This window comes from Ursus arctos, unplaced genomic scaffold (genome assembly GCF_023065955.2).
Source record: "Ursus arctos isolate Adak ecotype North America unplaced genomic scaffold, UrsArc2.0 scaffold_1, whole genome shotgun sequence".
In the NCBI taxonomy this organism is placed as follows: Eukaryota; Metazoa; Chordata; class Mammalia; order Carnivora; family Ursidae; genus Ursus; species Ursus arctos.
The window spans coordinates 57,077,635-57,089,865 of record NW_026622763.1 but is presented as its reverse complement, the minus strand read 5'-3'; the positions used below and the strand labels follow the sequence as shown (position 1 = coordinate 57,089,865).

At 41.7% G+C, this 12,231-nt stretch overlaps 1 protein-coding gene across 50 annotated transcripts in view; it reads left to right on the top strand.

Annotated features, from left to right (window-relative positions):
* Positions 1 to 12,231, top strand: part of TTN (titin) — a 270,562-nt gene that overhangs the window by 238,202 nt on the left and 20,129 nt on the right. For all 50 annotated transcript variants that reach the window (XM_057316425.1, XM_057316423.1, XM_057316417.1 and 47 more), the window contains 15 exons: positions 557 to 853; positions 956 to 1,543; positions 1,635 to 1,937; positions 2,055 to 2,351; positions 3,710 to 3,997; positions 4,094 to 4,393; positions 4,655 to 4,957; positions 5,054 to 5,359; positions 5,477 to 7,243; positions 7,553 to 7,846; positions 8,537 to 8,824; positions 8,942 to 9,241; positions 9,324 to 11,390; positions 11,487 to 11,789; positions 11,895 to 12,200. In XM_057316425.1, the coding sequence (XP_057172408.1) occupies positions 557 to 853; positions 956 to 1,543; positions 1,635 to 1,937; positions 2,055 to 2,351; positions 3,710 to 3,997; positions 4,094 to 4,393; positions 4,655 to 4,957; positions 5,054 to 5,359; positions 5,477 to 7,243; positions 7,553 to 7,846; positions 8,537 to 8,824; positions 8,942 to 9,241; positions 9,324 to 11,390; positions 11,487 to 11,789; positions 11,895 to 12,200 (8,007 nt within the window). The remainder of the gene's footprint in view (positions 1 to 556; positions 854 to 955; positions 1,544 to 1,634; positions 1,938 to 2,054; positions 2,352 to 3,709; positions 3,998 to 4,093; positions 4,394 to 4,654; positions 4,958 to 5,053; positions 5,360 to 5,476; positions 7,244 to 7,552; positions 7,847 to 8,536; positions 8,825 to 8,941; positions 9,242 to 9,323; positions 11,391 to 11,486; positions 11,790 to 11,894; positions 12,201 to 12,231) is intronic.

The following is a 12,231-nucleotide window of genomic DNA, read 5'->3' as shown; positions in this document are numbered from 1 at the left end:
AAAGAACATCTATATATCCATAGTAATTTTCCTAGAATACTATGAATCATTCTAATTCGTCTCACTTAATTTTAAAGGCTTTTGGTTCACACCTCAAATAATTCATACAATAGCACAACATGAAATCTCTGCAGAGAAAGTTCTTTGTTGATTAAACAAATGCGGAAATTTACATAGCTGGCATTAGATCATGTATGTTGAATTTAAATATAACTGAATTTGACTGCACGTATATATAGCATGTGTGTGCAGAAGTTTCTTTTAAGATTGTTCATCTTATTCCTCACTTTTATACCCATGATAAATTTGAGATAAATTTTACCATTTAATGTAGTCACTTGACACTTAATTTGAATTTGGATGCTACGACATACTATGACATGTACTGCCAAAGCTTGGGGAAATTCACTTGGCTTAGAAGCCAAATTAGTTAAAAAGTAAGAGAGACTCAAAGGAAGTATGTGGCCTTCCTAAAGTTTTCTTTGATAATGCAGAAAGAACACATGGGGGGAAAATGTTGTAATAATCCCTTTCTTCTGATGTTTTACTTTCTCAGAAAAACCAAGCCCACCCGAAAAACTTGGAGTAACAGGTGTATCCAGAGATAGTGTTTCCCTGACCTGGTTGAAGCCAGAACACGATGGTGGAAGCAGAATTGTACATTATGTCGTTGAAGCATTAGAAAAGGGGCAGAAAAATTGGGTTAGATGTGCAGTGGTAAAGTCAACCCACCACATTGTTTCTGGTCTGAGGGAGAATTCTGAATACTTTTTCCGGGTGTTTGCTGAAAATCAAGCTGGTCTCAGCGACCCAAGAGAGCTCCTGCTTCCTGTTCTTATTAAAGAACAACTAGGTATGTCTAATTTTATGTAGAAGCAAAATTTGAGATGGTTTCTATTGATATAATTTTTAGGGACTCTTTTTCGCCTTCATCTGCCATACTCTTATTTTTCAGAACCACCTGAAATTGATATGAAGAATTTCCCAAGTCATACTGTGTATGTGAGAGCTGGTTCAAACCTTAAAGTTGACATTCCAATTTCTGGAAAACCACTGCCCAAAGTGACCTTATCAAGAGACGGTGTCCCCCTGAAGGCAACCATGAGATTTAATACTGAAGTTACTGCTGAGAACCTGACCATCAATCTCAAAGAAAGCGTTACCACTGATGCTGGAAGATACGAGATCACTGCTGCCAACTCCAGTGGAACAACCAAAGCTTTCATTAACATCATTGTACTGGACAGGCCTGGTCCCCCAACTGGCCCTGTTGTTATTAGCGATATAACAGAAGAAAGTGTGACTCTCAAATGGGAGCCGCCGAAGTATGATGGCGGAAGTCAAGTTACTAACTACATTGTACTCAAGAGAGAGACGAGTACTGCAGTGTGGACTGAAGTATCTACAACAGTTGCAAGAACCACGATTAAAATCATGAAACTGACCACAGGAGAAGAATACCAGTTCCGCATCAAGGCAGAAAACCGCTTTGGCATCAGTGATCACATAGATTCAGCGTGTGTGGTTGTCAAACTACCATACAGTAAGTTGCAAAAGTTTTAAGATCCCAGGTTTTCATTTACATAAATGTTTTAAGTGTCTGTGTTAACCTAAGGGATTTCTCTCTTTTGTAGCAACACCTGGACCACCATCTACACCATGGGTCACTAATGTTACTCGAGAAAGCATCACCGTGGGCTGGCATGAACCAGTGTCCAATGGAGGCAGTCCAGTTATAGGCTATCACCTGGAAATGAAAGACAGAAACAGTGTTTTGTGGCAAAAAGCCAACAAATTGGTCATCCGTACAACTCACTTCAAAGTCACCACAATCAGTGCTGGACTTATTTATGAATTCAGGGTATACGCAGAAAATGCTGCTGGTATTGGAAAACCGAGCCATCCTTCTGAACCAGTCCTAGCCATTGATGCCTGTGGTATGTATTTTTCATGAGGAAGAGGATTCCGGCTACTTAAAAATGCAAATCTTATTTCTGCAAAGCAAAATAATGTTGACACAAGTTCCACTGATCTGCATTCTCTTATTACCACAGAGCCTCCAAGAAATGTCCGTATCACTGATATTTCAAAGAACTCTGTCAGCCTCTCATGGCAACAACCAGCTTTCGATGGAGGAAGCAAGATTACAGGCTACATTGTTGAGAGACGAGACCTTCCGGATGGCAGATGGACCAAGGCCAGCTTCACCAATGTTATTGAGACTCAATTCATCGTCTCTGGCTTGACTCAGAATTCCCAGTATGAATTCCGTGTCTTTGCTAGGAATGCCGTTGGTTCAGTCAGCAATCCATCCGAGGTTGTAGGCCCCATTACATGCATTGATTCTTATGGTAAGCATTTTTAGAACTTCGAATCCCAATAGCAATTTAACCCAGTATTTTTCCATACTTTTTCTGGTCCTAATCTATGGAATATCGTTTGCTAAGCACCTTAATTAGATATTTAGAAGAAAGTATGTGAACTAACTGGGCGTCTCAGGAGAATTCCTTAATCTCTCCACATTTTAATACTCCAAAATGTGAGATTTGGACTACAGGATATCTCAAGTCCCTTCCAAATTCAGCCCTTCGGAATTCTTTGATTGTATGAGTTGGTGCTTTCCCTTTTCTATTTTAAACTATCAGAGTCAATAGTTAAAACCATGGTTGAATGCCCAGAGACTATTCCTCTTAAATAAGTAAAAGACTAAACAGAGGCATTAATGATGATTGTATCAGCAGCAGATAACATTTACTGGGTATTTTCCATGAATTCTCTCCCTTAATTCTAACAACCCTAACATGAGTCCATTTTACAGAACAGAAACTGAGGTTTAGAGTGCTTATGTAACTTCCCTAACATGGACCAGCTCATTAGTGTAGAGTGGGAATTCAAAGAGCCTTCAGAACTCTCTCTACATTGCTGTCATTCCAAAATACTCATACTTGTCCATTCTGGAAAATCAGGAACACATTCAACTCAACAATGGCTTCAAAATTAAAATTTCATGAGGGTTAGGTACTCTGTGACACTTTCTCTAAAAGTTCCCCTTGTTCAAGGAGTCTCTCTGGTATCTGGGAAAAGTATCCACTCCCGTCCTCATGCTCGGAATCCCAGGGCTGCTCTTTATGAATCAGGCTTTTGGGACACTATTGTGAGACTGTGAAGCAAGTCAAATTTAGTTCTGTTTCTCAAAAGTTCTAAGCAGCCTGGCAGAAAATCTGTCCAGTGAAATATATAAAGAATTCAGACTTTAAGAGTCAGACGTGAATGGCCCACAGTTGGATGTCAGTGAACTGGGAAGGGAAAATAGCAAAAATAGGGGGGAGTCAGAGGAAAAGAAAGGAGAAACCTAGAATGAGAGAAAATGTAATCCGCAGCTTATTCAGGGATGTTCTCACTACCGTATCCCACTTTGTCCCTGGAATTAAACACCTGATAGACTTTAAAATACATTTCAAAGGCGGTGAAGTCCTGTGTGATTAGTGCAGCATCACTGGAGGACAGAGCTTCCTCACAACCTCTCTTCCCCATCTGGATAGAAGCGCAGCTTCTAAAATTTAAATGTTTAAAATAATAGGTAAATCAAATTAGAACTACTACATACATATAATTACTTAATAAAAGCCAATGACCTTACTTTGAAGTTGCAATTATTTTTTTCCATCCTTGTGATCTTTTAAATATTTCTCATCTGTCTTTCCTACAGGTGGACCCGTAATTGATTTGCCTCTAGAATATACAGAAGTTGTCAAATACAGAGCAGGCACATCTGTGAAGCTCAGAGCTGGCATTTCTGGCAAACCCGAGCCTACGATTGAGTGGTATAAAGATGATAAAGAGTTACAAACCAACGCACTGGTATGTGTCGAAAATACCACCGACCTTGCGTCTATACTCATCAAAGATGCAAGTCGCCTTAATAGTGGAAGCTATGAACTAAAACTAAGGAATGCCATGGGTTCAGCCTCAGCCACCATCAGAGTACAGATCCTGGGTAGGTGCTGAGTATAGCCAACGTCATATTTTCTTTGCCTAAAACTTAGCAATTTTAAAAAAGTACTGACCTATTGTTTTCTTCTTTCATTCACAGACAAACCAGGACCTCCAGGTGGTCCCATTGAATTTAAGACGGTCACTGCTGAAAAAATAACCCTTCTCTGGCGCCCTCCCGCGGATGATGGTGGTGCAAAAATCACTCACTACATCGTGGAAAAACGTGAGACAAGCCGTGTTGTATGGTCTATTGTGTCTGAAAATTTGGAAGAATGCATCATAACCACCACCAAAATTATCAAAGGAAATGAATACATCTTCCGGGTTCGAGCCGTGAACAAATACGGAATTGGTGATCCGCTGGAATCCGATCCAGTGGTAGCAAAGAATGCCTTTGGTGAGACATGGGTTCATTAGGAAACTGAAATCAAATGCTTGAAGTTTTTCAAATGAACTACTGTGCTAGCTTGTATGTTTTCTTAGAATGATTTTTTTAGAATGTTTCTTTTGTCTCACATCTCCCCTCACTGTCATCTTTGTCACAGGGAAAGGGTAGTCAGTGAAACTAATATTCTTGCATAGGATTTGAAGATTGAATGGTAGAATTTATCAATGATGTCGATCCTTCAAACTCATTTTCCTTTTCCTTTCCAAATAGTTACTCCTGGGCCTCCAGGCGTACCGGAGGTGACCAAGATTACCAAGAATTCAATGACTGTTGTCTGGAGCAGGCCAGTTGTCGATGGTGGTAGTGAAGTAAGCGGCTATTTCCTTGAGAAAAGAGACAAGAAGAGTCTAGGATGGTTTAAGGTCTCAAAGAAGACTATCCGTGACACCAGAGAGAAAGTGACTGGACTAACAGAAAACAGTGACTACCAATACCGAGTCTGCGCTGTAAATGCTGCTGGTCAGGGTCCATTCTCTGAACCATCTGACTTCTACAAAGCTGCTGATCCCATTGGTAAGCGCTCATAAATGCAGCATCTTCACCCGTGTCTTTCATGTCCCTAAATTATACCTGATCGTGTAATCACTGTATTCTGAATGGTCATTCCAGACCCTCCAGGCCCACCAGCTAAGATAAGAATCGCAGATTCAACCAAATCCTCCATCACTCTTGGCTGGAGTAAACCCGTCTATGACGGAGGCAGTGCTGTTACTGGATATGTTGTCGCCATGAGGCAAGGAGAGGAAGAGGAATGGACTGTTGTCTCTACCAAGGGAGAGGTCAGAACTACAGAATATGTGGTATCCAACCTGACACCCGGAATCAACTACTACTTCCGGGTATCTGCTGTAAACTGTGCCGGACAAGGAGAACCTATAGAAATGACTGAAGCTGTACAAGCTAAAGATATACTTGGTATGTACCTACTGGAAGGGTTGTGTTTTATTTATTTATTTTTATGACAGTGCTTCTAGGAAATCATTCATTTTCTTGCTTTTAAATTCAAAATATCTGTCCATTTTATGTCTACAGAGGAACCAGAGATCGACCTAGATGTGGCTCTCAGAACCTCTGTTATAGCTAAAGCTGGTGAAGATGTACAAGTGTTGATTCCCTTCAAAGGCAGACCTCCACCTACTGTCATATGGAGAAAAGATGAGAAGAATCTCAGCAGTGATGCCAGATATAACATTCAAAACACCGATTCATCTTCATTACTCACAATTCCTCAAGTCACTCGCAATGACACAGGAAAATATATTCTCACAATAGAAAATGGCGTTGGTCAACCAAAGTCTTCAACTGTGAGTGTTAAAGTGCTTGATACGCCAGCCGCCTGCCAGAAACTACAGGTGAAACATGTTTCTCAAGGCACAGTCACTTTGTTCTGGGATCCTCCTCTCATTGATGGAGGATCTCCCATAATTAATTATGTCATTGAAAAGAGAGATGCCACCAAGAGAACATGGTCTTCAGTATCACACAAATGTACCAGTACATCCTTTAAGATAACAGATTTGTCAGAGAAAACTCCATTCTTCTTCAGAGTTCTTGCAGAAAATGAGATTGGAATTGGGGAACCCTGTGAAACTACAGAGCCAGTGAAGGCTGCTGAAGTCCCAGCTCCCATACGTGATCTGTCAGTGAAAGACTCAACAAAAACATCTGTTACCCTGAGCTGGACCAAGCCTGATTTTGATGGTGGTAGCGTCATCACAGAATACGTTGTGGAAAGGAAAGGTAAAGGTGAACAAACATGGTCACGTGCTGGTGTAAGTAAGACCTGTGAAATTGAAGTTAGCCAACTTAAGGAACAGTCAGTCCTGGAATTCAGAGTGTTTGCCAAAAATGACAAAGGACTGAGTGATGCTGTCACTATTGGGCCAATTACAGTGAAAGAACTTGTGATTACACCTGAAGTTGACCTGTCAGATATCCCTGGGGCACAAGTCGCTGTGAGAATTGGGCATAATGTGCACCTCGAATTACCTTATAAAGGAAAACCCAAACCATCTATCAGTTGGCTGAAAGATGGTTTGCCATTGAAAGAAACCGAGTATGTTCGTTTCAGTAAAACCGAAAACAAAATTACTTTGAGTATTAAGAATGTCAAGAAGGAGAACGGAGGGAAATACACCCTTATTCTTGATAATGCAGTCTGCAGAAACTCATATCCCATTACAATCATCACACTTGGCCCACCGTCAAAGCCCAAAGGGCCCATTCGATTTGATGAAATCAAGGCTGACAGTGTCATCATGTCATGGGACGCGCCCGAAGATGATGGAGGAGGAGAAATTACGTGTTACAGCATTGAGAAGCGGGAAGCTTCACAAGCTAATTGGAAGATGGTGTGTTCAAGTGTTGCCAGGACAACTTTCAAAGTTCCTAATCTAGTCAAAGATGCTGAGTACCAGTTTAGGGTTAGGGCGGAAAACAGATACGGAGTCAGCCAGCCACTTGTCTCAAACATTATTGTGGCAAAACACCAGTTCAGGATTCCTGGCCCCCCAGGAAAGCCAGTTGTATACAATGTGACTTCCGATGGCATGTCACTAACTTGGGATGCTCCAGTTTATGACGGTGGTTCAGAAGTTACTGGATTCCATGTTGAAAAGAAAGAAAGAAATAGCATCCTCTGGCAAAGAGTTAACACATCGCCAATATCTGGTAGAGAATACCGAGCTACCGGACTAATGGAAGGCCTAGATTACCAGTTCCGTGTATATGCTGAAAATTCTGCTGGCCTAAGCGCGCCCAGTGACCCAAGCAAATTTACTTTAGCTGTTTCTCCAGTAGGTAAGTAACTGAGTATTAATCGAATATATTTAGTTCAGCAACTGAATCTCCTACTAACAAGTAAATCAAACCCTGCTTTTCTTCCACATATCACCTTCTCACCTATCTTTTGTCCACTGGAGAGCTGGTCAAGTAAAGCAAGGGGGAGGATTTTAAGTCAGTCTAATAAAGTAATTTCAAGTTCTTCTTAAAAGCTTAGCTATTGACAAAAATTGAAATTAAAATGAGCATTTTTTTCTTCCATTGTGAATGAATTAATTTCAGAAATGGATTACAGAAATGATAGTTAATTTCCACATAATTTTTTAGACCCACCTGGCACTCCTGACTACATTGATGTCACCCGGGAAACCATCACACTTAAATGGAACCCACCACTGCGTGATGGAGGCAGTAAGATCGTGGCCTACAGCATTGAGAAACGGCAAGGGAGCGATCGTTGGGTCAGATGCAACTTTACCGATGTCAGTGAATGTCAGTACACAGTCACGGGACTTAGTCCCGGGGACCGATATGAGTTCAGAATAATTGCAAGAAATGCCGTCGGTACTATAAGTCCACCCTCACAGTCTTCTGGCGTTATCATGACAAGAGACGAAAACGGTAAGCATTTACAACTGATCTCCAAATATGCTTAAAAGCAATCACATTTTTTAAAGATACTTTTGGCCCCTGGTCTGTAAAAGGGGAACAAGAACATCATTTCATACAGATTATGGGTTGTTATGTGGATGAATTAGATTTTCTACCTTTCACATAAAAAGAAAAAAAAAAGCTAATTGGCATCGATTTTTTTTTACCATGACTATTGTTTCACTGTTCCCATATAAATAGCATGCAAATGGAAATGAGTTTTTAGTTTTGTAATTGCAGTCATTTATAATAAAGAAAAACACTCTCAAGAATAACTGTCCAGCTTTACTGAAGTTACTAAAATACATACACCCAGTGGTGCTGTCATCACCTTGCCTGAGTGCAGCTGATGACCTCTTACAGGAACTTGTTTGACTATACAGCAGCATTAGGAAGTAAATGATCTGTAAGTGTTTTCTTCTTACAAATGGCAATGCAAGATTAATAACATGACAGACATAAAAGGGGGATAACCTAATAGCATGCAGATGTTCAGCCGCATAATCTAAATTCTCAATTATCGATCCTGCTTTCACAATAGCCTTTGGTAACACAGGATAAACATTACCCTTCCAGGCTTTAGGATATGGTGCTAATGAAAAACATGCTTATGTTTTTAGTTAGCCAAACTAATGCATATTATTTCTATTTCTTTTATAGTTCCACCAACTGTTGAGTTTGGCCCTGAGTACTTTGATGGTCTCATTATTAAGTCTGGAGAGAGCCTTAGAATTAAAGCTTTGGTGCAGGGACGGCCAGTACCTCGAGTAACTTGGTTCAGAGATGGAGTAGAAATTGAAAAGAAGATGAATATGGAAATAACTGATGTCCTAGGATCCACCAGCCTTTTCGTTAGAGATGCTACCCGGGACCATCGTGGTGTATATAGCGTGGAAGCCAAAAATGCATCTGGCTCCGCAAAAGCAGAAATCACAGTGAAAGTACAAGGTACTTCTGCAATAACTTCTTAATCTTACAATTTACAGGACTTGGGTTAGAGACATGCCTGATTGCATTCTAAGGGGCAAGGGAAAATAAACGAACTCTGCAACCCTTTTCTTATAGATACACCAGGAAAAGTAGTTGGGCCAATAAGATTCACCAATATTACTGGCGAGAAGATGACCCTGTGGTGGGATGCTCCTCTCAATGATGGCTGTGCTCCCGTCACTCACTACATCATTGAAAAACGGGAAACCAGCAGACTTGCTTGGGCACTGATTGAGGATAACTGCCAAGCCCACAGCTATACTGCCACTAAACTAATAAATGGCAATGAATACCAGTTCCGTGTTTCTGCAGTTAACAAGTTTGGTGTCGGGAGGCCACTTGACTCTGACCCAGTGGTTGCTCAAATACAATACAGTAAGTATCTGTTTTTCCCGAGTGGTACTGTGTCGTAAGATTAACTTCCAATCAACATGTCTAATCTGTTTTCATTTTACAGCTGTTCCCGATGCCCCTGGCACTCCAGAACCTAGCAATGTAACAGGCAATAGCATTACCCTGACATGGGCAAGGCCAGAGTCAGATGGTGGCAATGAAATTCAACAATATATCCTTGAAAGGAGAGAAAAGAAAAGCACACGATGGGTAAAAGTGATCAGCAAACGACCAATCTCTGAGACAAGATTCAAAGTCACTGGTCTGATAGAGGGGAATGAGTATGAATTCCACGTCATGGCTGAAAATGCTGCAGGAATAGGACCTGCAAGTGGTATCTCAAGACTAATCAAATGTAGAGAGCCAGTTAGCCCACCAAGTGCTCCCACTGTGGTCAAAGTGACAGACACATCCAAGACAACTGTGAGCTTAGAATGGTCTAAGCCAGTGTTTGATGGCGGCATGGAAATAATTGGCTATATTATTGAAATGTGCAAAGCTGACTTAGGAGACTGGCACAAGGTAAATGCAGAAGCATGTGTGAAAACAAGATATACAGTCACTGATCTACAAGCAGGTGAAGAATACAAATTCCGGGTTAGTGCTATCAATGGTGCTGGAAAAGGAGAGAGCAGTGAAGTGACTGGCGCCATTAAAGCAGTTGACCGATTAGCAGCTCCTGAGTTAGATATCGATGCAAACTTCAAGCAGACCCATGTTGTTAGAGCTGGGGCCAGTATTCGCCTCTTCATTGCCTACCAGGGTAGACCTACTCCTACGGCTGTGTGGACCAAACCTGACTCCAACCTCAGCATTCGGGCTGATATCCACACAACAGACTCCTTCAGCACCCTCACTGTGGAAAACTGCAACAGAAATGATGCAGGGAAATACACCCTTACCGTAGAAAACAACAGTGGCAGTAAGTCAATCACATTCACTGTAAAGGTGCTAGACACTCCAGGCCCACCTGGCCCAATCACTTTCAAGGATGTGACCCGTGGATCTGTTACACTGATGTGGGACGCTCCTATCCTTGATGGTGGTGCCCGAATCCATCATTATGTGGTAGAAAAACGAGAAGCAAGTCGTCGTAGCTGGCAGGCTATCAGTGAAAAATGCACTCGTCAGATCCTCAAGGTCAGTGACCTGGCAGAAGGTGTTCCATACTATTTCCGTGTTTCTGCAGAAAATGAGTACGGTGTGGGTGAACCCTATGAAATGCCAGAACCAATCGTAGCCACAGAACAGCCTGCTCCACCTAAGAGACTTGATATCATTGACACAAGCAACTCCTCTGCAGTCTTAGCTTGGCTTAAACCTGACCATGATGGAGGCAGCCGGATCACTGGCTACCTTCTCGAAATGAGACAAAAAGGATCTGACTTCTGGGTTGAGGCTGGTCGCACCAAACAGATGACTTTCACAGTGGAGCGCCTGGTTGAGAACACTGAATATGAATTCCGTGTGAAGGCCAAGAATGATGCTGGCTATAGTGAACCCAGGGAAGCCTTTTCTTCCGTCATCATCAAGGAACCTCAAATTGAGCCCACTGCTGATCTCACTGGAATTACTAATCAGCTCATAACTTGCAAAGCAGGTAGCACATTTACCATTGATGTCCCAATCACTGGTCGTCCCGCTCCCAAAGTAACATGGAAGCTTGAAGAAATGAGACTTAAGGATACAGATCGAGTGAGTATCATAACAACAAAAGACAGAACCACCCTGTCTGTAAAGGATAGCATGAGAGGTGACTCTGGAAGATACTTCTTGACCCTGGAAAACACAGCTGGTGTTAAAACATTTACCATCACCGTTGTGGTCATTGGAAGGCCAGGTCCTGTAACTGGCCCCATTGAGGTCTCATCTGTCTCAGCTGAATCATGTGTCCTGTCATGGGCTGAACCTAAAGATGATGGAGGCACTGACATTACTAATTACATAGTTGAAAAGCGTGAATCGGGTACAACAGCTTGGCAGCTTGTCAATTCCAGTGTCAAGCGCACTCAGATTAAAGTCACTCATCTCACAAAATACATGGAATATTCTTTCCGTGTCAGTTCGGAGAACAGATTTGGTGTCAGCAAGCCTCTAGAATCAGCACCAATAATTGCTGAGCATCCATTCGGTAAGAAAAATAAAAATATTTCAAACTCCATTATTAAGTATTTCCCCTGAATTTTATAAAATTGTATTCATATTTGATATCTTTGTTTATATTTAGTCCCACCAAGTGCTCCTACCAGACCTGAAGTCTACCATGTGTCTGCCAATGCCATGTCTATTCGTTGGGAAGAACCTTACCATGATGGTGGCAGTAAAATCATTGGCTACTGGGTTGAGAAGAAAGAACGGAATACCATTCTTTGGGTGAAAGAAAACAAAGTGCCATGCTTAGAGTGCAACTACAAAGTGAGTGGTTTGGTGGAAGGACTAGAATACCAGTTCAGAACATATGCACTCAATGCTGCAGGTGTTAGCAAAGCCAGTGAAGCTTCAAGACCTATGATGGCTCAAAACCCAGTTGGTATGTATCCAAATTGAATGGGTACATTTGTTTATCACCATCATCATCTACACTAGAATTCAGAGTTGTATTTTTTTTTAAACTTGACTTTTGCATCCCTTCCAGATCCACCAGGAAGACCAGAGGTGACAGATGTCACAAGATCAACAGTGTCACTGATTTGGTCTGCCCCAGTGTATGATGGTGGCAGCAAGGTTGTGGGCTATATCGTAGAGCGTAAGCCGGTCAGTGAGGTTGGAGATGGTCGCTGGCTAAAGTGCAACTATACCATTGTATCCGACAATTTCTTCACTGTGACTGCTCTCAGTGAAGGAGACACTTATGAATTCCGTGTGTTGGCTAAGAATGCAGCGGGAGTAATTAGCAAAGGATCAGAATCTACAGGCCCTGTCACTTGCAGAGATGAATACGGTAAATAATAATAATAATAATAAGGTACTCC